The sequence below is a fragment of the Pseudonaja textilis genome, chromosome 1 (assembly GCF_049901715.1).
Source record: "Pseudonaja textilis isolate UNSWEBS1 chromosome 1, rPseTex1.2, whole genome shotgun sequence".
In the NCBI taxonomy this organism is placed as follows: Eukaryota; Metazoa; Chordata; class Lepidosauria; order Squamata; family Elapidae; genus Pseudonaja; species Pseudonaja textilis.
The window spans coordinates 231932294-231956545 of NC_141990.1; the positions used below are offsets into that span (position 1 = coordinate 231932294).

General features: G+C 42.7%; 1 protein-coding gene across 3 annotated transcripts in view; it reads left to right on the forward strand.

Moving 5' to 3' along the window:
• CD151 (CD151 molecule (Raph blood group)) overlaps positions 1–22139 on the forward strand; it is a 53085-nt gene extending 30946 nt beyond the window's left edge. For all 3 annotated transcript variants that reach the window (XM_026706614.2, XM_087920944.1, XM_087920945.1), the window contains exons 4-8: positions 1186–1260; positions 9071–9175; positions 12207–12359; positions 15449–15535; positions 19878–22139. In XM_026706614.2, coding sequence (XP_026562399.1) covers positions 1186–1260; positions 9071–9175; positions 12207–12359; positions 15449–15535; positions 19878–19937 — 480 coding nt within the window. In that variant the 3' untranslated portion in view covers positions 19938–22139. The remainder of the gene's footprint in view (positions 1–1185; positions 1261–9070; positions 9176–12206; positions 12360–15448; positions 15536–19877) is intronic.
• Positions 22140–24252: the final 2113 nt, after the last annotated feature.

The window sequence follows — 24252 nt, forward strand, 5'->3', positions numbered from 1 at the left end:
TTTACACACAGAAGGTCTACAGATCAGTCCCCAGACTCATTGAAAGGATCTTGGCTAGCAGAACTGCAACCAATCTCTCGCCTATTATTTTGGAACTCCATTGCCACACAGTAGACAAAGGTTTAACATCAAAAGCCAGCTTTAGTTAATTATGATTTAAGGAATAAAGCACAAGGACTGTTATTTTGCAATGTCCAAGGAAATCTCATTTTGCTGAATTTATATGGCAGTGAAGATCTGTTTTTGTCTTCCCCTTCAAGAAGTATCAAGAAAGCTATCAAATAATGTATTAAGAAAGCTATCTTCTAGACAAGATAGATGCTTGTTCCACTTCTGAGTAAGATGTACTTTGTGCAGCTTGTTCTGAGCATTTCATAAAATAACAAGCCCTGAAAGTCAAAAGCCATTCTTCCACTCCTAGATAGAGCAGTTGGCTGATAACCCCACAACTTGGAGGCAACTTCCAAATCCAGTTCTTCTTGGCCAGAGGTGCATCATGCCTGCTACTGTTTCTCTGCTTTGCCATGCCATTGTCTTCAATGTTGAGTTGAGTAGCTAAGACGGCTTTTTTTGTCCTAGTGCCGTGATGGCAAACCTATGGCACGTGTGCCACAGGTGCCACGCAGAGCCATTTGTACTGGCACGCAAGCTGCAGGCAAACTTACCTCACTGTGCATGTGTGCGCCTCACAGCTGATGTTTGGCCGGTTTGAGGCCTTTTTCAGCCTCCCAAAGGCTTGAGGAAGGCTTCTGCAGGCTTCTGGAAGCCTTGCAGGCCAAAAACTAGCCCTGTTTCATCACTTCCGGTATTTTCGGAAAAACAGGAAGTGAGGAAACGGGGCTAGTTTTTTGCCTGCAAAGCTTGCAGAAGCCTGCAGAAGCTTTCCTCAAGCCTTGGGGAGGCCAAAAAAAGGCCTCATACTGGCCAAAAACCAGCTGTGAGATGCAGTGCAGGTAAGGGGCCGGGTGGTGGTGGTGGGTGGATGGGATTGTGCGCGCATGTGTAGGGGTGGGGTGGGCACATTGCCTTTTGGGTGCTGGCATGTGAGCGCAAGCATGCAAGCATGTGTACAATGAACCCCAAAAGGTTAGCCACCACTGTCCCAGTGTATTTTTTATAGGCAAAGTAAATCCCCATAGTGCACAGTGCTCTGCTTTAACTTCTTTGTTCATTTTGTTCCTTTAGTATTTCATACTGCTGCTCTGCATCTTCCTGCTTGAGATAATTGCTGGAATCCTGGCCTGTGTCTATTACCAGCAGGTAGGTAACATGAGAAAAGGGGGTGATTGGTAAACAGGCTACATTTCATTCCCCACAGGTCTTCGCAGCACAATGAATATTTGTCTACAGAGACCTACTAATTCTTGTCTACTATCAGCCGGCACTACTGTGACAATGGTAGTCATGGGGCTTTTTGGCTTCTTTCCACAAAACCCTGTAAGCACATCTGTTATGCATAGAACCTCCTAAGCTACAGATTTGTGCAAACCTACAATGAACAAGGGATTGGCATCTGGGCACTTGTGTGTCTCAAGGGCCATGCTATGATTTCAAACTGCAGTGCAAACACTTCTTTCATTAATAACTTTGTTCCAGTGCTCCAATAAAAAATGCATTTGATTATAAACCTTGTATGTAGGCATTGATATACAACCACTGGCCCAAGTAAGGCAACTTTTACGATGCAGTAAATTTTAGTAAACCAGAAGTATAAAATGTTGCTCTATATGATTTAGAGCAGTTCAGTAGTTCACCCATGCATACACCTGGGAGGATCTTTACCACCAGACCCATTTATTATTTAAGCCATTTACATAACTGCCCATCTTATATCAAATTCTGGTGAGGTTCCAATTGAGAATTAAAACAGTATCAATAATAAAACAACATTAACACCATATTAAGACCATAAACATTAAAAACAAAAACCCAGCACCAAGTTAAGCTTCTGACATGAGTCGCCTCATCCTATCCCATAATAGAAATAGCACTTAGACATATGTACCACTTCATACTGCTTTACAGCAATCTCTAAGCAGTGAGTCAGTCAACAATCTGGGTCCTCAGAAGGATGGAGAATGGAAAACCGAGTCAGCCTTGAGCTGGTCAGGATCAAACTCCTGGCAGTGGGCAGAGTCAGCCTGCAAATACTTCATTGCAAATACTGCACAGTTGGCTAATTTAATATAACATGAAATTGATCAGAAATGAGTCGGTCTGAGGCCATTTTTGTGAATTGTGAAAATACCATCTAAGGGGATACTCTGCTTACTGCATCTGTGCTTGGAATGCAAATCTTGGAATTTACATTGCCTTGTTCTCTTCCCTTTTGATTCTGTAGTACAAAATGGGATGACTGATCATCCATTAGATTCTACAGTGCTTAACATTTTATTTTACTAACAAAAGATGATTGTCACTGCAATATCTCTTGATTGTTCACATAGTTCATACTAAGAAGCCCAGAGAGGTGAGAAATAGGGAGGAATGAAGATGTGAATGGGTGACGTGGAGATCTGTTTTTAAACTCCTTAAGTGACTTGTTGTATATTTTGCAATATCCACATTGGACTGCAAGTACATAAAATCCCAGAGATGGATTCTTATCTATGAAACTCACTTCACTGGAAATGTTAACTACAACATTTTTAAAAACCTTTATTTTGGTCTGCTTATTACTGACATATTAATTGCTAATCTTATTATTGCTGCTCTCTTTTAAAGTGATTGTAATGCGTTTTATTGTACATTGGTTTTATGATGAAAAGGGGCATTGGTTCTTACCTGATACGCTTCTTTTCATGGAGCTGTCGAGAGCGTCCAGGTTGGGAGGAGCTCCAGTCTCGGCTCTCACAGGCTGAGCTTGAAATTGAGGAACGCCCCTCACCATCACGTGGTCCTCGGGCGCTCCCCAGGTTTTTGCGCAGACGAGAAGGAAGGTCCTGTTCTCATCACACTCAGGAAAAAAATATATTAGATTGCTCGGTCGAACAGCAAGGTTTCCCACCAGACGGCCTACGGGTGGGGCTGGACGCTCTCGACAGCTCCATGAAAAGAAGCGTATCAGGTAAGAACCAACGCCCCTTTTCCATAGAGCTGTCTCAAGCGTCCAGGTTGGGACATACCAAAGCTTGGTTAGTCCTGCGGGTGGGCCCCCGTCTGGTATAGAATCTCTCCTGGAACCCTGATGACCCGCTGGAAGGCATGCCCAACAGGAGAACCCCTGGAGATTGGAATGTCTCAACAAGGGGGCCTAAAGAGGAGGCGGAGCTGTCCAGAAGGCAGTCCCGCCAAGGAGGCCAACAGATGTGTACTGGAACCGTGATTCAAGAGACTGGGAAGATCGACCCGTGTTGGGAATTCCCTGGGAGAACCCTAGGACAGAGAGGTGGAGGGGAGGCGCAGAGGAGCCCTAAAACTAGAGACCGGGGGAACACGGCAATGGACTACCTCCATGACCCGGGAGAAGGAGGGGCCCCTCTGCTAGGATCAGGAAGGCCCCGGGAACCAATTGCCTGGACGTGGCGAGTTCCCAAACAGCGGCCTGTCCTGGGGGAGCCAGATTCGGTTCCACCCAACGGCGAGGCGGATGACTTTGCTCAAGGACCCAGCTGGCCGAGGGCCGCCTTGTCTAGGGATAAAAGTAGATGTGTTGCCGACCAGTTGCCCAGGGCAGGGTGAGGAGGACAAGAGTGCTCCTGGGGTAGGAGCCTGTTGCAAGCAGGGGTTAAGGGTCGGAGTAGAGATTGGCCTTCTCGCACTCCTTCCTCTCTCCTTTTTTTTTTTTTAAAGCAAGCGCCTGGGGACGACTGCATTATCGGGAACAGACGGAACGAGCCTCTCCCGGATCCCGGGAGGGCTTCCTGGAAGAGTTACCTCCGGACCCATCCGGCTCCGATCGGTAGGGAGATCTGTAGGGAGAGGATCGGTAGTATCTGGAAAAGGAGGAGGAACGGAAGAACCCTGGCGAGGAGAGGGAGAGGAACCTCTGAAGTCAGACCTCCTAGAAAGGGAAGGGAGGTACTTGCGCTTGTTCCGGGTCTCGGCCAGGAATGGGTCGAGAACCGGTCCAAATAGCTTCCCCCCAGAGATGGGGGCTGATGCTAGCTTAGCCTTGTTTTTAACGTCCGCTTGCCAGTGGCGGAGCCAGAGTAGACGGCGGGCGGTGACCTGGGACGAAATGGCCCTGGTGGAAAACTTTGCCGCCTGGAAGGTGGCGTCTGCCGAAAACTCGGCCGCGGCCAGGATCTTGGCAATGTCCTGGTGCGCCCTGAGATTGGCTGAGGGAACATGCTGCTGGAGCTGCTGGAGCCACTTGATGGAAGACCTGGTGAAAAAAGACGCGGCTATGGAAGCCCTGACTGCCCAGGCGTCAGAGAGGTGAGCGCGGCACAGGGCCAGTTCAGCTCGTTTGTCCTCGGGCTGGAGAGCCTCGAGTGAGTCGCTGGGAGTAGAGCGGGAAGCCAGGCCTACCACGGGCTCGTCCACGGGGAGGGGATCGAGCAAGGTGGAGAACTGCGGTTCCAGGTTAAAAAACCGCTTGTCCTGGGCATTGGGGGGAGGGGGCCCCGAGGAGGCCAACTGCCTAGAGACCATGTCTGAGAATATGGGCGGGACAGGGATCACCTCAGTTTCCACCACGGGCTGAGAGAAAAGAGAGTCGGGAGGAACCCCTGCCGCCGCTGGGTTGGGTGGGGAGGGGGTTCAGGCCCGAGGTAGTCCTGGCTTTGAACAGGAGGACCTAAAGGGCTAAAAGCGGGCTGGCCTGGAGAGAGGCCCTCGTCCTCCGACATGTCCCCCTCTAGAGGGCCTGTTCCCGAAAAGAGTTCGCTGCCTATGAGGGACCCCATGTCGAGGTCCTGCTCGTCCCCAAAGAGGGTAGGGTCCCGGGTTCTTGGGCCTCCATCCCCTCCATCTCCAAAGGTAAGGTTAAGTCCCCTTGGGGAGTTGCCTGACCATGCGAGGCCGCTGATCCTAGGGCCTCGGGGGCCGCAGGCCGAGGAGCCAGACCGGCCAACTGCTGCATCTGTTGCGCTACCCTTTGCCGGATGGCCAGCTCCATAGCCTGCATCAGGTTTTCGGGTATTTCCACCATGGGGGGTGGGTGAAACTCCTCCGGGTGCGGATCTACAGCAGTGGTGGGCAAGGTGACCTCAGGGGCCTGTCCAGGCTGTGAGGAAGAAGCAGAAGCAGGAGAGGAGGGGAGAGGAGGATGGGTGGAGGTTGATGGAGCGGAAGGGTCCCGGGACACAGAGCTTGACTCATGAGAGCGTCTGTCAATCTCCCTTTCGAGGGCCCTGTGTCGCCTGAGGGCATCCCTTTGGGAAGCTTTGGATGGTTCCTGTGCCTGTTTGCGCAGGTGGTGGGATTTAGCCTTGGCCTTCAGAGAAGTGCCACGAGAGGTATTGTCGTCTGCCATCTGGAGAGGAGAGAAAAAAAGGGGAAAAATTTTTTTTGGTTAATGCGAGACGGTTAGCGGGTCTGGGTACGGCCTAAGCAGAGGCTGGAACTCCCAGTGCTCGTATCGCACCCCCTTTTTGTCAAGGCAACAGAGTTGTTCTGCAACGTGTTGGGAAGTAGGGCCTAGCCCGGGGGCCAGTCAGCCAGAATAAACGCCAAGCTGTCCCTGCCGGGCGAACCGGGGAAGGGACATGGCAAGCAACTAACTCCTTTGTTGGGGAGAGAGTATGAGCCAGAGACCAAGGCAGGATTGCAAGGTATTTGAGCAGTCCCAGGAGCTGCCCAGGAGTCAGGGGAACAATGCGGCCTACTGGTAGGCCTCTGACAAGAGCCAATGACCCTGGGGCCGCAGGCAGAAGGAAATAATGTAAGCTGTAACCAGGTCTGGATGCGGCCTACGTGGAGGCCGGAATCCCAGCGCACGTTCCGCGCCCCCTTTTAGTCAAAAAATTTTTCTGTTTAAAAAAAAAAAGAGGTTTGGTACGAACCAGGGCCTAGCCCAGAGACCAATCAGCCAAAAGGTGAACGCCAGGCAGCTACCCCTGCCGGACGGACCGGGGAAGGGGTGGGGGGGGGCAGAGCTGCTACCTCGCCTGCTGGGGAAAACGCTGCAGGGCCAACAGGCCCTATTTCTGCAGGAGGCCTGTCAGTAGAATGAAAGGCAGGCTGAGACTTCCAGGCTTCCTAATGATCAGTTAAGGCTGCGGCCTGTAAAAGGGCCTCAATGGCGGACGGCCATGCGGCCACTCACAAGATGGCGGCCGTTCCAGGGCATACCCAAGATGGCGGACGCCACAGGGGGCCCAAGATGGAGGCCGCAAGCAACGGAGGCAGCCCCAGTGGCGGTAAACTCCCAGGGAAAAAAGGAGAAATAGACCCTTTGGGAGAACCAGGGAAGCGTTCCCTGGGCTAGATGGCGTTCGCGGGGGGGGGGAACGGCGGCTAAAGCGAGTAGAGGCAGGCAGAAACGAAGCGGCCTCGCGCGGAGCGATTAGGCGGCAAACGAAGCGGTGGGGGGGGCAGCGCTCGAAGCGCTCGTTTTCTCCCCTTAAGGAAACGGTTCGAATATTAAAAACACTCCCTGGGGAGTTCAAACCTGAGTTCCTGCGCTGCCTGCTGGTGATCCACGTAGAAAGCGATGAGAAGAAGGCCTAGAATGCTGAACGACCGGAGCAAGAGAAAAACAGCCTGTCTGCCACGAGGCTGAGCAAAAAACTGGGGAGCGCCTGAGGACCACGTGATGGTGAGGGGCGTTCCTCAATTTCAAGCTCAGCCTGTGAGAGCCGAGACTGGAGCTCCTCCCAACCTGGACGCTCGAGACAGCTCTATGGAAAATAATGCAATCATGGAAGGGCAGCTGTCCTTAAAGGGCCATTTACAAATAATAAAAGAAAAAAAAAAGCTTGGTCGTAGTCTGATTTTTAATATTGTCCTGATTGGTGCATGCTTTCATAATATATATATAGACTGCCGATCTAATCAGTAGTGGGTTGGGTTGTTTTTTTCTTTGCATCCCAGAGAGTGAGTTTGCAACAGTTTTACTACTTAAAAAATAAACCAGCCTTAACCTGAATGTGAAGACCTGACACAGTTACTTTGGTTCACACAAGCTAAATCCTGTTTGCTTGGTATCTTTGCTTGTATAACAAGCTGTGCCCAAACTGATAAACTAATTTGGGCAAGCTAACACAAATGTTCAAGTTTCCACAGCATGCTAAATCACAAACGATGCAAATACAGTGCAGTGGATCAGATCAGGTGGAAAAGCATGGAGGTTTACCACTTGTAGGTGCTTAACAGTTTGGTCATGGCTCGATTCGGGACTATGCACTGTCACTTTAGGTTCTAATATAATGAAATATGGATTATAAAGAAATGCTATGATTTATACAGGGATTAGGAGCATTAAAATGTCAGGCGTTGAAAAGACAAGTAGACTGAATGCTAGTGAAATAAAATACAGTACTGCTGGAATCACTAGGAAATCCTGATCCCATCCCTTTGTGAAATTTGCAGGTCGTAGAATCTGAGGTATTACCTGTATGTGAAAATGGGCTGGAAACTAAAGGAATGCATGGCAAGCATTGATGATGGGGGCAGGAAAGGGGGGGAAGACATGGCATGTTGACATCTTCACTCTTTATGGATTTTTAGTGATTGTGGGAATCATCTTGGTCTTGTAAGCTTCATTTACTCCCTCTGCTAATTTTTCTTTGGCAAACTTTATGTCCTCTCTTCAAAGACTCGTGGAATTGACCTTTTGTGTTGCCTTTTGTGTTTCTTCCTTCGCTGGCACTTTCTTCCAAAATGCCTATAAACTGTGTGTGTGTGTGTGTGTTTATTTTTGCTGCCTCTTTGTGATGCTGCAGTTTTCCCCTATCGACCCACAGGTAATCTGCTTTTGTTTTTCTGCATGGCATGGGTTAACGGAGGGCTTTAAAAATGTTTTCTTCTAGTATTGTTAAGCTATTCTGTTTTGCATTTTTTCCTGATTTTTCTGTTGTAAAACCTCACAACCTTTGGTTTCCAAATAGAAAGGTGATTTGGAGATAGCCAAGATGATATGCTACCTGATTGGACAAGTGGGGTTTAACGCTTACTGCTGAGTTGATGATGTAAAATATTGACCTTGGCTTAACCTTGGCTTGTTTCTAGATACGCTTCTCTCCTCAAATGGTTGCATAACAATGTACTAGTTTAGACAGCAAAGTTGTAGATTGAGCATTTGATATCTATAGTTAAATTATCTTGGCTGACAGGGTTAATAAAAATAATGGGTCTTATTCAACTTCCCACATTAGCAATGGGCATTCACAACTTGATGAGCTACTGGTCCTTCATTAGATGAAGCCATTCTTTGCTTCCAACATATCAGGTAGTGCTGTTTGAATAATCATTTGAATAAGCGATTGTCACTCTCAGTGCCCACAATATACTTCTAAAAGTAAATCCAGGCAACCAAGAGTACTGGGTCTTAAAACTCTTTCAATTCTAGAGTTCTAACCAAATTAACTACTTTGTCTTATTTGGTTTGCAAAGCATGAGGCAGGATATGCAAGAAAGATCAGAGCAGTCCTGAAAAGAAAGAAAGAAAGAAACAGGAGCAGGACATATTGACACATTCCCTGAGCATTTCTTCAGAAGCTGGAGGAGACCTCGAGTAGCCTTCTCCAATGATCATGTTGGGTAGGGGATGGTGGGAACTACTGTCCAGGTTTTGGACTGACACTTGTTCAGGAACCCTGTTCTAGAGCAGGAGTTTCAAACTCAGGGCCTGCAGGCCAGATGTATCACATGCTGGCCCCACCCCCGCCCAGTTTAGTGAAGGGGGAAAAAGTACTGGTCGCATGAAGCTGCTGCGATGACACGAGCTTGACACCCCTGCTCTAGAGTTCAGTTTGCACAGCATTTCAAGCGATCCACCTTGCTCGGTTTACCAAATTTATATTTGCCGAATTGGACCCCAGGTCCTAGGAGCCATTTTGTATTACATGAAAATTCTCTCAGAATAGTTGATATTGGTAACAATTGTTACGTAGGGAACTGGGTTGAAGAACCATATTGCTATATCTTATTTCTGTCCCCGTTGTTGATGTCCTGTCCTGTATAGCTGAACAACGAGCTGAAGGAAAATCTGAGAAACACGATAATCAAGAAGTATAGGAAGAAAGGAGAAGAGAGAGTGACTACTGCGGTGGACAAACTTCAGCAAGAGGTATGTTTAAGAGATTAATACAGATTAACATCTAGGGAAAGAAATGGGGAAAGCTGAATATTTATATCTATCTATCATCTATCTATCTATCTATCTATCTATCTATCTATCTATCTATCTATCTATCTATCTATCTATCTATCTATCTATCTATCTATCTATCTATCTAATCTATCTATTATGGCAGAAAATAAAATAGCACTTTCCCCCTGTCTTCAGACTGGTATCTTTGAGGCATGTTTTCTGGGTCCATTTTTATTCATGCAGATACAGTACTTCCAAAATTAGGCTGCAGAAGTCATAATGTGGCCTTCCTTTCAGCAGAGCGGTGGATGAAAGGATTAATCAAATGAAGGCCCAACAGCACTACTCAAAAAAGTGCTGATGGACTTGACTACTGCCAATTGACTTACCCAGAATGTAAGTGCACATTTGGAAAGAGGTAGCTTTAGGTCCACTTATCTGCAAGTAACATCTGAAGGGGGCTGCATTTCCACCAAATAACCGTGTTTGAATTATCTTTTATATGGGCAAGGGACTTGTAGATGTATCACACATAGATAACTTTCCCGTGTCTTCCATTCTGTGTTGACTTTCCCTGGTCCAACAAGGCCTGTGTATTTTTAGTACTCTTGCCTCATGCATGAAACAGCAAATCCCAGAGGCACAAAATCAACTGGGTAAAATAATCTGCTGGTCCTATTTAATGATCAGGTCGCTGGAATACCTCTCCAGTTCTTATATCCACCCTCAACCATTTAATAGCCCTGTAGCCTGAGAAAATTAGAAAAACAGATGGGCCTTTGTTGAGTAAAAGTGGTAAATCACTTCCTGATTGTCAAGTAATTTTCTTGAAGCTATTAATCTCCAGTTACAGAGAAGCATGGCATAACATGTAATTAACAGAGGAACACAGTTCTCTCAGAGAGTGCATGGGGGGGATGTGCTTCATCTTCTTTTGACTAGTGCAGCAAGGCTTCCGATCAATATGTCTGGTTATTTTAGAATTTAGATGATCGTATTGGACGTGGCTGAACACTTTAAAGTACGGTGAGCATGATTTGGGGACATACTGAGTAATTCATTCAAAAGAACAAGATTGAGGGCATTTTCCCAACTGACAGGAAGTTCTATTCATCTTTTTTATTTTTAGAAACTGCTGATAGGAAAATGGTCATTTCTGCTCTTCAGTTTATAAAATCACTCCATTTTATTTCAGCACTTGTGAAAGTGTGCTGCTATAAGCCACCGATATACCAAGTCTAAACAGGAACATCATCCTAACACCTATCCTTAGGGAATTTGCAATGACTGAAAGATTCTGCCATTGGGCAGTAGGGCAAAGTGTGCATGATTGTAGAAGCATCACTCAGCACGTGTTCCAAACTGTTCAGAGATAAATGCAGCTGCATTTAAATTAACTTCCCAACATGCATGAGATTGTTGCCTAACAGCACAGGGAATAAGTTGCTCTGAACTTGCTCAGAGAAAATACATATATAGGTTCTGGATTCATGCCACAAACTGGAAGCTTGGGATACTTATGTGTAATCGTGATATCAGATGGAAAAAGACTGTAAAAGGAAGGGAGGAGATTCCTTTTGACCGTAATTGAGCAGAAATGCTTGAGCATGCCATGTCTCTACAGGGAATTACATTTTTCAGCAATGATTCTTCCACACCCAGCTATATATCATCTCACTTGCAGGGAGTGTAGCTTGATGTGAGAAAAACTAAAGTGATTTATTCATTGATACGGATACGAAGAAAAAGTGGCACAATCAAGCATGGCTTTACATTTAACAGTAGGAGCTAATATCTTCCAACATTACTGAAAGAAACTGTTAACATTCAGTATCAAGCTTAAGGCTTCATTAGTTCCAGGTATCCCTCTACAGAGAAGAAGTATTCCATGCCAGAGGGTAGTTCAGTTTTTTCTTCACATTGCTCTCAGAGGGAGTTTATTCATTTATTTGTTCAATTTCTTCTCAGTCACTGGGCCGTTACAGTTCAGAAAATATATTACAATTAAACATTAAAACAACATTTTAAAGCAATAACATTAAAAACAGTTTTTAAAAAATTGAAACCTCCAATTCAAGATACACAAGAACAAGCTATTTGGCCCATTAGCAATACAGCCAGGAAACTGAGCCCTTGACACCCCAGGCTTTGGAACATAGCCAAGTTTTTAAGGCCTTATGAAACACCCAACAGGGCCGGGGCCCTTCTGACCTCTGAAAGGACGATGCTCCAAACAGCAGGGACCACTGAGGCAAAAGCCCATGTTCTAAGTCCCTGTCAGCCAACATTATTTGGCCGACTGTAGCATGTGCATTCTGCTTGACTTAATTGGACAGGTAGAGACTCTTGGAAAACGATGGTCCCCCATGGATCCCAAGCCATGTAGGACTTTATAATAATAACAATTCTATTTTTAAAAAGTATAATTTTTATTAAACGATTTTCCTCATAACACCATTTTCATTCTTTGCAACTTTTCAGTATCGGTATACATACGCTTTACATACATTTTAGTTATATATACAGTACATATATATCTATTCCTTTATATTAATATCAATTCTATTTTTAATAGAACAACTGAGCAAAGGGAGGTGAAGAGAGCTGATTTCAGGGCAGTTTTTTTTTAGAAGATGCTTTTTCTTTTTCTTTTTTTTTAAACATTGGATTCCTAAACTGTACTGATACACATTTTTCTCATTCCCAAACTGAAAAGGGACATTGTAAAGCTTCCAGAAACAAAGTGAACTTTACTGCTTCTTGTGGGAAGAGATGCATAGCCTTGTAACTACATAATGGCAACAAGAAGCTTAAAAACAAAACATTTTTGTTTTGTTGTCTGGCTGGTGGGTTGTTGTGTACTGACCTTTTTTTGAAAAGTCGCCACAAGTTGTACATACTTGAAGAACGTGTTGTCTAAGATAAGAAACATAATTTTGTAACTTTGACCAATACGTCATGCAGTTTTGGTTTTCTCATACTGTCTTATTGCTTGTGTTTTTTTCAGTTTAAGTGCTGCGGCAGTCATAATTATACAGACTGGAGTGACAGCTATTGGTACAAAGTTGAAAAGGAAGGAAGGAAGGTCCCAGATAGTTGCTGCAAGACGATGACTGATGCATGTGGTAGAAGAGATCATCCTTCAAATATCTACAAAGAGGTAAAAATTAAAAAAAAAAGAAATCAAACAAACCTGAACCCTCTCCTGTTATCATTATGTTAAGAAAACACCGAGACCTTTGATTAATTATGGTCTTTGATCAATCATATCTTGGTCATTATGCATTTAAACATAACAACCTCCATCTAGAATTATACCACAGTACCAGGGGTGGGATGCTACCAGTTCTGCCCGGTTCTATAGAACCAGTAGCTCTGAAGAGCAGCAGACACTGAACCCACCTGCACCCGGGCTCTTACCTGTCCTATTTCCTGCTTTTTCAACCTCAGCTACTTTGTGCGGCACAGCTGAGGTTGAAAAAGCAGGGAAAAAGGCCTTTCAATTGCTGTGCACCTGCGCGCAGCACTTTTCAGCTGTCTGGGCGGCACAGCTTAAGGTGTATTACACACATACACACGTGTGTGCAAAGCACGCGTGCGCATGCTAAACATAGTCACCGAACGAGTAGTAACACCAGTTGAATCCCCACCCCTGCACAGTACAGGTAGTCTTCAACTTATGACAGTTCGTTTAGTGATTGTTCAATGTTACAATGGCACTGAAAAAAGTGACTTGTGGCCATTTTTCACAGTTATGACCTTTGCAGCATCCCCATGGTCATGAGATCAAAATTCAGAATGCTGGGAACTGACTCATATTTATGACAGCTACTATGTCCCAAGGTCATATGATCACCTTTTGCGACCCTCTGACAAGCAAAATCAATGGGGAAGCCAGATTCACTTAACAACTGGGTTACTGACTTATCAACTGCAGCGATTATTTAACAACTGTGGCAAAAAGAAGTCATAAAATGGGGCAAAACTCACTTAAATGTCTCACTTAAGAAATTTTGGGCTCCATTGTGGTCGTAGGCTGAAGACTATCTGTATTTATCTTGATTATATTATTCTAAACATCTAAGCAAATAGATGCTTATGTTCCGTAGCAGGGCTGGCCCTACTCTTCTTGGCAAACGAGGCCAAGAAGCTTAGCCTAGCTAGGCACCTGCACCTCTCTGATCTTCACTAAGCCAGTATGGTTAGTATTTGAAGAGGGAAGGCCAGGACTATATGCTAGTAATGAGAGAAATATTCTGGAAGAAAACAGTGGTAACCTATTTTTGTTATTAAGAAAACAAATGGAAATATCTAAAACTGAACTTACCCTAAAGAGTATTTTTCTTCTGTTTTATTGTGCACATAAGCTTTTCAGTGTGAAAAATAGAGAAGTATATATGTGTGTGTGTGTGTGTGTGTGTGTGTGTGTGTGTGTGTGTATTTTTAAAGTGCCCATTTCTACTCCAGTCCTTTAGAATCAATTTAAGTGCAAAATTTCATTTTTCCACCAAGCTGGTTGATGCTTTCAGCCTCTAGGATACTTTGCTGGATGATGATGATGAAGCAGTCCCTTTCTGTGGGGCTCAGAGGAGGATTAAGGGACATGAAGGCACATGAATAACTTCTGCAACGAAGCTTGTTTTTTGGTCATGCAGAGGCAGACCAAACTCTGCCTCAGGACATAATTGCTGACTGCTGAATCCAGGGGGACCTTTTTTTTTTAAGCCCTTTATCTAAAATGTCGGGGAAAGAGGCTCTTCTGAAGGAAAATTCCATCACATTTATCTGAATTTTCCTTATATTTTTCCCTGCATCTATTTCCTCTCTCTCTCTCTTCATTGCTGCTGTATAATTAAAAAAATAACTAAGATGGCTGGGCTACTTTAAAGACTGGCCAGTTTATTATTGTATAAGCTTTCATGGATTGCAAATCACTTCTTCCAATTCATGAAAGTTTAAATGGTAATAATAAATTGGGCTATTTTAAAGTTATCACGAGACTCTGGCTTTTTCTTTTTTTTGCTCCAAATGCTCAACAGGGCAACTCCATACAACCCGTAAAATAAGTACTGTTCCGAAAGATTTAGAAACAATAATGAACCATTTCCTCTTGATGAGATTTGCTTCCAGCCAGTATTTGAATCTGACCTGCCATAAATAGGTTGAGAACATAAGGAGAAAAACTACTTTGGGCGTTATACTACTTAATTTATTCCGCTGCAGTCGTATAGTCCGGGAGGTAATTGATAAGGAGGATAAGAAGGAAAGGGACAATTCATGATTCCTGTCATAAACATAACCACTTGTTTTTATCTTTGCAAGAATGAGATTGTAAGAAACATGAGGCTAAATAGCAATGAGTTTGAGGGCATCTAGCAGCTTCATGGCCGAAGAAAGATCTGACCTTAGATCATCTCAGCGTGTTTTCTGCTGGCTCAGTTTTAAAATCATGGGGCATATCTTACCACTATTGGGCTGCATGGTTGTGAAATGAATAATGAACATTCGGACATTCCCTAGTTTTTTGTAAAAAAAAAAAAAAGGATTATGCTTGGATTATAATACGCAACCATTTATCCTGATAATGTTTCTATGCCTGCAAGAACATGGAAGATCTGAGGGAGAAGCAGACAAGACATCAAATGCAATTATTTTCCAGAAATGACAGCTAGGCTTGTCTGATCCCAGGTTAGGTATCAAACTTTGTTAGGGTTAGGGTTATACTCCTGGTTCTTCTTCTTGTGCCATATCCATCATTGGACATTGGCGATCATGTTGGTGATCGTATTTTTATCAACAGCTGCACGAAAAAGGGCTGTTTTGTCCAAACCAGTCCCTTAAATTTTAAAGCCATGTTCTTTTTCTGCCTGGACCTCATTTGCCTTCAATCTTTCCTTGGAGAGGATTAAGTGAAGTGTGCCGTATTTTTCTGGGTGTCACATCACATGTCCAAAATATTATAACTTTGGCTTTTTTATGGTTTTGATGATTTCCGTTGCTTTCCCAATACTCCTAGTTGAACCTCCTTTAAACCCATTCGATACAAGGCTGTATAGAAAGCTTAATCAGGACATAGTGGGGAATGGGGATGATTCTTAACCTGATGACAGTTTTGGCACAAGTATCAGCCTGTGTTTTACTTCATCCATTCATAAGTTTGTGCCTTGAAGGATGTGAAGCATGAGAAGATAAAACCACCTTCAGAAGATAGATATGAAAAGTACCATAATCTCAATGTTTTATTCCCAGGGTGGCTGTATCACTAAGCTGGGAAACTTTATCCAGGAGCACTTGATAATTATTGGAGCGGTGGGACTCAGCATTGCATTTGTCCAGGTATGTAATAGCAAAGACCGAATTATGCATATTTGACAGGCCACTTGGAAAGGCAACTTTGTTGTGGTGCTTGGTAACTGGAAGGCCGTAACCAAAATTGGTACTAAAAGAGGACCAGCAATCCAGCTTACCCCTAATTGAAGTAGGGGAAAGGGTGTTATTTTACTAAAATGGAACCTTGCTGAAGATTGCATGGTAATAAAAGGAAATCTTATTTATTCCCCTGCCTTAGAAATAGAAAATACTTCTCAAGAGCACCACCCATTTTAATGAATTTGATAAAATTTCAAGGAGAAGCTAACATGGAATCTTATATTTCTTTCAAAGGTATATTTTTAAGCCTAAGTAAAAAAAACTTCAGAATGACAGTCAATTCAGAGTTCTGTCATTATGCAAAGTGTATCATAAAATCAAGATTAAGTGATAGAAAGCTTATAGACCTGTGACATTGTGTTAATTTTACAGTTTTATGATGGTTTTTGTGTCATTTTTCATTTTTGATTGGAGCCACCTAGAACTGGACATAAGATGAGAGGCTATATACATGTTTTGAATAAATAAATATTTTTAAATAAGTGAACTGCGCGATTCATTGTGGCTTTTATATGTACCTCAACTAAAGCAGTGTATGCTTTTAATAAGTTGTTTTCATCCATCATGGCTATCACCTTTGTTTTTAGTGTCTGTGGCCAAAATGTACTGAAGCATGGGTATTTATTTATTTAAATATATTTATGGAGCCCTCTATCTTATGTCCAACTCTGGGTGGTTCCAATCAAAAGTAAAAACAACATAAAAACCGTAATAAAACTGTAAAATTAACCACATTAAAAACATTTAAAAAACACCTGGCACTACAATAGATGATAGATCATGGTTTGGAAGATAAATATAAACAAATTCCTGTCAAAAATAACTTTAAAATATTGAAACAATTGTTATTTTTTATATCTTCACCCAGGCCGCACACACACATACCCCTCCAGTCATACATAAAGGTGTTGACCTGAACTTAACTTTATATTTTTACAATAGCAAATAGTTTAAACTGAAACCTCATCTACACTATATATATATACGCTGGAATGTTCTCACCCTTGTGTCTTTTTTTGAAATCAAGTATTTCTGGATCGTGAAGGTTTATGGCTGTCATTTACTCTTGGAGGCTGTGTGTTCCTCCAGGGCAAAGAAGGACTCTATGAAACTCTGCAAAAATGTTATCCCTGCTTTAAAAAAAGAAAAATTATTTCATTATTGAAAGGAGGATAGTTGGCTCTGAAGACCTATACTCTCTTACCATCTAAAAACTTTCCTGCCTAAAGAAGATTACTACTGTATATGAATAGCCATGTGATTTCATGTTGTTCGGATGCTGGGTTAAAAATGATACAAGCAGCCCTATTTATGGATTGGAATCTGTTTTTAAATCTAGACCTCAGTGGGAAAAAAAAGAGGCAGTTGAATTTTTCAATTATTTTAAATTGCACTTCGTATAATGTGTATATGGAGGTTCCATCAATCTATTTTTTCCCTTTTTCTTGTTTCTGTGTCTGTGTGTCTAGAAAGTGTCTTTTTCAAGAAATGTGAAAATTTGTAGAGCAGTCAAACAGCGTCCTCTGGTGTTAATGTAGTACAGCAACAAATCAGTTTGCAAACTCCCGAGGAAGGGAGAGATTTTGAACAGCTTCTACAAATTCCCCTCATCAGAGGTGTCATCCACTGTGATAATTACAGTGCCTGGGAAATTAGTACTTTTCCATCATTGGGTATCTTCCTCCTCCCTGCACATTTCAAATAACTTTAGAGAGTGTTAGTTTTTTGTTTGTAGTAAAAAAGGTAGCCTGCTGTGAAAATGCTGGACAGTGTCCAATTCTTCTAAGAACAATACAGTTCACTTGAGAATTTTTGTTAAAAAGCATCTGTACACTATAATTTAATCGGGGGCAGGGTTCTACTGTTTCGGACTGGTTCTATAAACTGGTTGTTACGATTCTGTCCAATTTGGAGAACTGGCAAATTGTGTCCCTGGCTGGCCCCGCCCCTCTCTGCCTGCGCCTCCCTGCCCAGTCAGTCCCCATGTGCAACATCGCATGCATCGCTGACTGCATTCTCCCTGCACTACCCCGCCCCGCCCCTCCTTACGATATTTCTTTTTTTTCCTCCCAATGATCAGCTGTTCCAACTATCAGCTATGCTGGGATCCCCCTCGCTGTCTTACTGCTATATGTGCTGCACGGACCCCCTGCGCTCCATTTTTGCCTCCTGGGCCTCAGGGAAGCCTTCTTGGAGCAAAACGCCCCCCTAGGAGACTTCCCTGAGGCCCAGGAGGCAAAAAAATGGAGCGCAGGGGGTCCGTGCAGCACGTACACACCAGGGAGGGAAAGCCACACCCACCCAGTCACATGGCCACGCCCACAGAACCGGTAGTAAAAAATGTTGCATCCCATCCCTGGATGTAATCCAGGTTTTGCTTTCTTACAACACCATAGAAAGAAATGGCCCTATGCATAATATATTGTCTTAAAAGCTCATTGCCACCCTGTTCAGTTACCCCATGACTCACCAAGAGAAAATTTCCAGTTCCTTCTTATAGATCCACCTAAATGCACCCTCTGCATTTCTGATTATACAATATAATTTGATTTAAATTTATTTATTAAATTTTTATGCAGTCCATCTCACTGATAAAATGACTCTGGCTGGCTTATAAATGATAAAAAGATAAATAGAAAAACAATTAAAATTTTAAAAGTTTGTAAGAGCTAAGAATAAGAGACCAATGGTACACAGGTGAAATATTCTTATCCTGTTAACCATCTCCAACAAACGGCATCCCCATTAAACTGTTGGCCTGGAAATTCTGGGAGTTAACATTGAAACCTTTATTTGCAGTCATAGATTTTAGGAAAATTAATATAAAATTGCAGCAATCCATATTATTCTGGGAATCAAAATCTTAACATTGCTAACTTTGAGAAATGCTGATTTAAACCAAGAGCCAATTTGGTCTTGTGCAGGGCTGTCAAACTCTCAGCCTGTGGGCTGAATGTGTGAATGTGTCACATGCTGGCCATGCCCACGCCTGGTTTAGTGAAGGGGAAAAAGTTCCAATACGTCACATGATGCCGCCATGACGACATGAGTTCGACACCCCTGGTCTAGTGGTTAAGGTACCAGACTAGAAAGCAGGAGACTGTTGGTTCAAATCCTGTCTTAGCCATGAAAGTCAGCTGGGGTGACTTTGGGCCAATCACTCTTTCTCGGTTGAACACATCTTACAGGGTTGCCGTTGCGGGGAAATAGGAGGAAGAAAGTTTACAGATTAACAGAGTTGGAAGGGATATTGTAGGTCATCTAGTCCAGCGGTCCACGACCCACTGGTGGGCCTTGAGAAAATTTTGATGGGCCGCAGAGAAATCTCACCCCCAGAGCACCCCCCCAAGGCAATTAATCCAGGCTGCACAGAAACACAAGGCTGCTCAGTCCACTTGGACCACGGGAACCCTCCCCGCCCACTCAGTCCTTACCCGGTAAACTTGTCTGCTAAGTTGCTATTTTTCCTTTTTCCGACCATCAGCTGTTTTGCTCTGCCAGGAAATTTAGATTAGCTAGGAAGCAGGAAATGGTTGGATTTCTTGCTTTCTAGCTAAGCACAGCCGAACCTCACTTAGTACTGAAGGTTTGCTTGCAAGCAAATTCAGTGCAGACTCACAGCAAGCAAATTTGAGAGACTGAGCTAGCCAATGGCAGATAGCTAGATCACTGAATGATTCTGTGAGCAACTCAGTCTGCCTGCTTTGCCTGATTTTGGATAAAATATTTACATGCATGGTGTGTTGTGAGTTAATTTTATGAGTTTGCTTGCAAGCAAATTTTATGTGACAGACTGAGCTAGCCAATGGCAGATTGATAGATTTCTGAATGAATCTGTGATTCTGTGAGCAACTCAATCTGCCTGCCTGCTTTGCCTGATTTTGGGTAAAAGTTGCTCTTTTTTCATTAAAAAATCAATATTTATATAAATATTTATAATATTTACATGCAAGCCATGCCCAGCCAGTCACATGACCACCAAGCCATACCCACAAATTAGGCCACGCCCACAGAACCAGTTAGTGGTCCCTGGGATCTAAAATTATGAGTTTGGTGGTCCCTGAGGTCCAAAAGGTTGGCGACCGCTGCTCTAGTCCAATCCCCCCGTCCAAGCAGGAGACCCTACCTTGAGTTATTTGTAAAAATAATAAAGGCAGGATATAAACAAATAAATTGCATGGGACCACGGATGTTCTGGCTTAATATTATAGCCCTCCTCTTACTTACCTCTATTCACTTTGTCTCCTAGATATTTGGGATGTGCTTTACTTGCTGTCTGTATAATAGCTTGAAGTTAGAGCCTTATTAAGAGGTCATGGATCGCCCACCTATTCAGTTCCTCCACGTTCCAGCCCATCACCCTGACCTTCTCTACAGAAGCACAGAACTATCAACCTTTCCAGGACTTTGCTGCTTCAAGGAATTTATTCTGGGATCATCCAGTGCCTCTGCCAGAAATAATAGTCCTCCTTGAGTCAGTAAGGAGGGAATTCTGTGCTCAGCTAAGTCATTTTTCTCTCTCACTCCAATGTAATGGAGCTATAGAATGCAGTCTGGTTGAATTATTTACAAGCACACAATCTGAAAGAGATCCTCAGAGTTCCCAAGAACACGGTGCCTTTGTCTTTTCCCAAATCATCAATCAAGGTCTTTGAGCTCCGAGATATGACAACTAAGTATTGTGTGCATGCATTAACTGCTTTCTTCCTTTTCCTCAGTACAATGTCTATATGGAAGTTTTCATGACATCTTACCCAAGAGAGTAGCTCTATCTGCCAATAGATAACCCTACTGGAAAATCTTTGCTTCTGACCCCCTACAGGATGCTACCCAGGGATGGATGAATAAGGTTCCCTGCACATTTTCCCCCTTCAAGCAATAGTTTTGTCCTGGAGAAGAAGAATATTTTGTGCTTGTCAAAGCCAGTGTTGGAAGACATTATTTTGTTCACATAATTTTAAAAAAATGGACTTAAAAATATATATATCAAAAACTGATTTCCTGCTTGAGGAAGGATGTTGAGATAATCCCACTTTGCGGAATGCAGTAGTAACTCTTCATAGAATTAGATCCATTTCCAGAATGACATCTCGTTTCATTGGGGAAAAATATATTATCAAGTTTGAAGACTGATATGAAAGTCTCATTGACCAGCCAGATATGATCCGATAGGAAGAGATCCAAAATTTTGATCACCTTAACGTTATGAGTGAGATTCATTAGGGAAAAAAATGTTGAGACGGTGGTGTCTTTTCTAAAAAGTGATCATTAAAATTGGATCAGCAAAGCAGAAAAGGGATCACTACCTCTTTGCAGCCATGGTGATACTCCTCCATCTGATGCTGTTGAGGAGGCTGACCACGCATTGGCTCCCATCACTGGATTTATTAGATTTCCCAAGAATTCATCCACATGGAGAATTCCTAGAGAAGATGCCTATCCTTTGGGGTCCAGTTAGCATATCCATTGCTAGAATATTTCTTGCCCCTTCAATACATCCCATTTTGAAGTTCTTTAGTTAATGCTTGTTTACCCTTCATCCACAGCAGTGGGCACTCAAATGTGCTTTTGAAAGTGTTCACTGTGCATTGCTGTTTCTACAATCCCTGGCCATTAGACATGCCGCTTGGGTTTTATAGGAAATGCAGTCCATAGTGATAGGGGGCCACCGGATTACCTATCCTTGTTTAACTGACTACTGCCTGTAAGGTCTATGATACTTTGGAGCCTAGCAGAGAAAGTGATGTGTGGTTTACTTAGAAGCTGTTGGTATCATTCTCCATTTCCCCCATTGCTTCCCTTATTGGTTCTTCTGACAGAATTGGCAAGAAGGGAAGTCGCACGATCTGGGACTTTTTTTTTTTCATCCAGAACCAATCTACTTTGAGTGCCAATATTCCCTACCCCACTGCAAAATCACTATTCATTCTCCCAGAGAAAGGAAAGGTGGAAGGAAGTATTTTTTAAAATCTCTCTCTTCTCTCTCTCTATCCTTTTGTAAACCCTTACTGCAAGCACCTAACATTAACTCATGCTGTTCTGAAACTTCCATGTTGTTGTTTTGAGTCCAAGGGACGAACGTTCAGAAGACAAATGCGAAGATGAGAAGACAGATCTGCCTTGTATAAATATTCACACAGGAGGGGGGAAAAGCTATTCTCACTGTAAAGGTTGACAGGTCTTAAATTATTGACAGAAATTCATTTCTAGAATTAAGGGTGAATTATTTCTTGAGTATGACAGGATGTGTTCCTTGAGAAATGGGTTATTAACTAACTACTGCTAAGATAGCTTGAAATGATATTTGACTACTGAAATGTACATGCACATTGGCTGGCTTTCTTTTTCCCTTCTTTCTGGGAATCATATAGTGCCATTGTATAAGCAGACCAGGTATGCTGATTGGTAAGCTGTGCCTGCTCTTTTTTTTTCTTTTTAAAAATATTTGTATATATTAACCATGCTTAAATGTGGTTTATGTTGCTGGCCAATAAAATTAAACGTGTCTTTATTTGTCTTGTGTAATGCTGAACTGACCTCGTATACAATGGAAGAGTTAACAGCAACGCATCTTCCTAGGATTGAAGTCTGGGCAGAAGGGAAGTTCTTAATTTTCCTGCTGTCCAGGACCCTTCTTAACTCAAATATAATTGCCTTATGCGTGGGTTAATAACAGATTCTACTGCTGCCCCCTGCTTATGCATTCCAGAAATCCAGCTGATTTCCTCATCTGAAATAATAGCTGTATTAAAATATTTTTCATAAACATTAAAACAAGTCAGGTTCCAGTTTTATGTGCAGGACCAGAGTTTAACCATCTGTTGCTGCAGTTAATTTGTAATGTTGCCAGTGGGTATGCCTAAATATCCGGTAACTTGGGTGATCTCATAAAGGTTGGCCTTGGATGGGAGATCACCAGAAAATACCAAAACATGTAGCCAGAACTAGGAAGTAATAAGTGCTAAAAGAAGTTAATGGCAAATTACTTCCCTGTTGTTCCCAAGAAAGCCACATAAATTTGTCCTTGAATCAACATGAGTTGACTTTATCTGGGGTATGTAATGTTCTTTCTGGCCTGAAAGTTGTGCCTGTGCTTTGAATGGGGTGCTTTAGGGGCTGTGATTAAAAAGAAAATGGGGACAGGATGAAAAAAATATTTTGTAGTAATTTTTAAATTATTAATATCATTGTAATTTGATGACTATCCAGCCCAAGGGTTTTTTGGGAAAGGATGCACATGGTTCTGCAATTTGGGATATGCAACTCTGTTTTATAGTGATAATATAAGAATTAAATTGTCTTGCCTTTCATTCTAGACTATACAGGGAATTATTGTCCAGTGATTACAGTTGGGACCAGCATCTCGGTTGCTAAGCAACCATGACTATACTATAGTTTTCCTTTTCCCTACCCTTTCACTCTCCTGCCCTTTGGAATCTTAATCCCAGCACTGGGATAATTAGCAAGAAGAGAATTTATGTTTAAATTTACATTCACCGCAAAGGAAGGGATTACCAAAGAGTAAACAGGCCCATAGTGGAGAATGCACATAGAAAGAGCACGGGCTGTTTGCCTAGTGTACTAGCAGCTCCAATCAGAAATGTGAAAGTAATTGAAATTTTGTCAGTTACAGGCAGCAGTTGGGAGCCAGTGAATTAAGGTTACAGAGCTGAGTTTGTTAACTTGTGGTTATCATCTTTTGGGGAAGCACTGCAGTGTAGAGAAAAACAGCTCAGGAAGAGATTGCTTATTTGAAATGAACTCTGGGAAGCAAAAATGAGAGGCATAGGACAATGCATATAAATTGACTAATGGCAAACATGATAGAGATGCTATGAAGGTCATAAATGCACACCTGGGTCACAAAGTCATTTTTTTCATTACCACCATAACTTCAAAAGAGTTGAAGGAGGCAGCCAGTAAACAAGGTCTTTCTATAATTTATCCAATCAAAAGCTGATCTATTTCATTTTTTTTTCTTTTATTGCGCATGACTAGCATCTACTACATCAAGCTCTGTTGGTTTGGAGCAATTTGAGATTTCATATAAAATTAATTTGATAATTTAAACAGCAACACAGAAGTTGTATGTTTAGACCAGCGATTCTCAACTTTTTTGAATCAACAACACTATCAAAAGTAGCAGTAGTTCTATGACACACCAGAAAGTTATTAAGTGTATATATGTATTTTTAAAACATTTAGGACATGGTTTGAGGGAAGGTTATACAATTATTAAAAATGTCTGCACTGAATTGAATATACGGTTATACAGGATATATGTAATGCCAAAAAATATTGAAAAAATAAGATGAAAATCCTGTAGCACACCGGAGACAAGCCCACGGCACACCTGGTTGAGAACCACTGCTTTAGAATCAAATAGAAACATATGGTGACCCAGGACAACACAGCCAGCTGATAGTTCAAACTCCTTTTTATTGCTCCAACTGTCCTCCAAATACTCCCACGTTTATGGCAAGTCCTGGAGCAAAGCGCTCACACACACACACACACACACACACAGAGAGAGAGAGAGAGCACCCCCTGACTGTGAATAGCTGTTAGCATAACAGCTTCAAAGCAAGAAGTTCAGCAAAGCAAGGAACAAGGCAATGAATCAA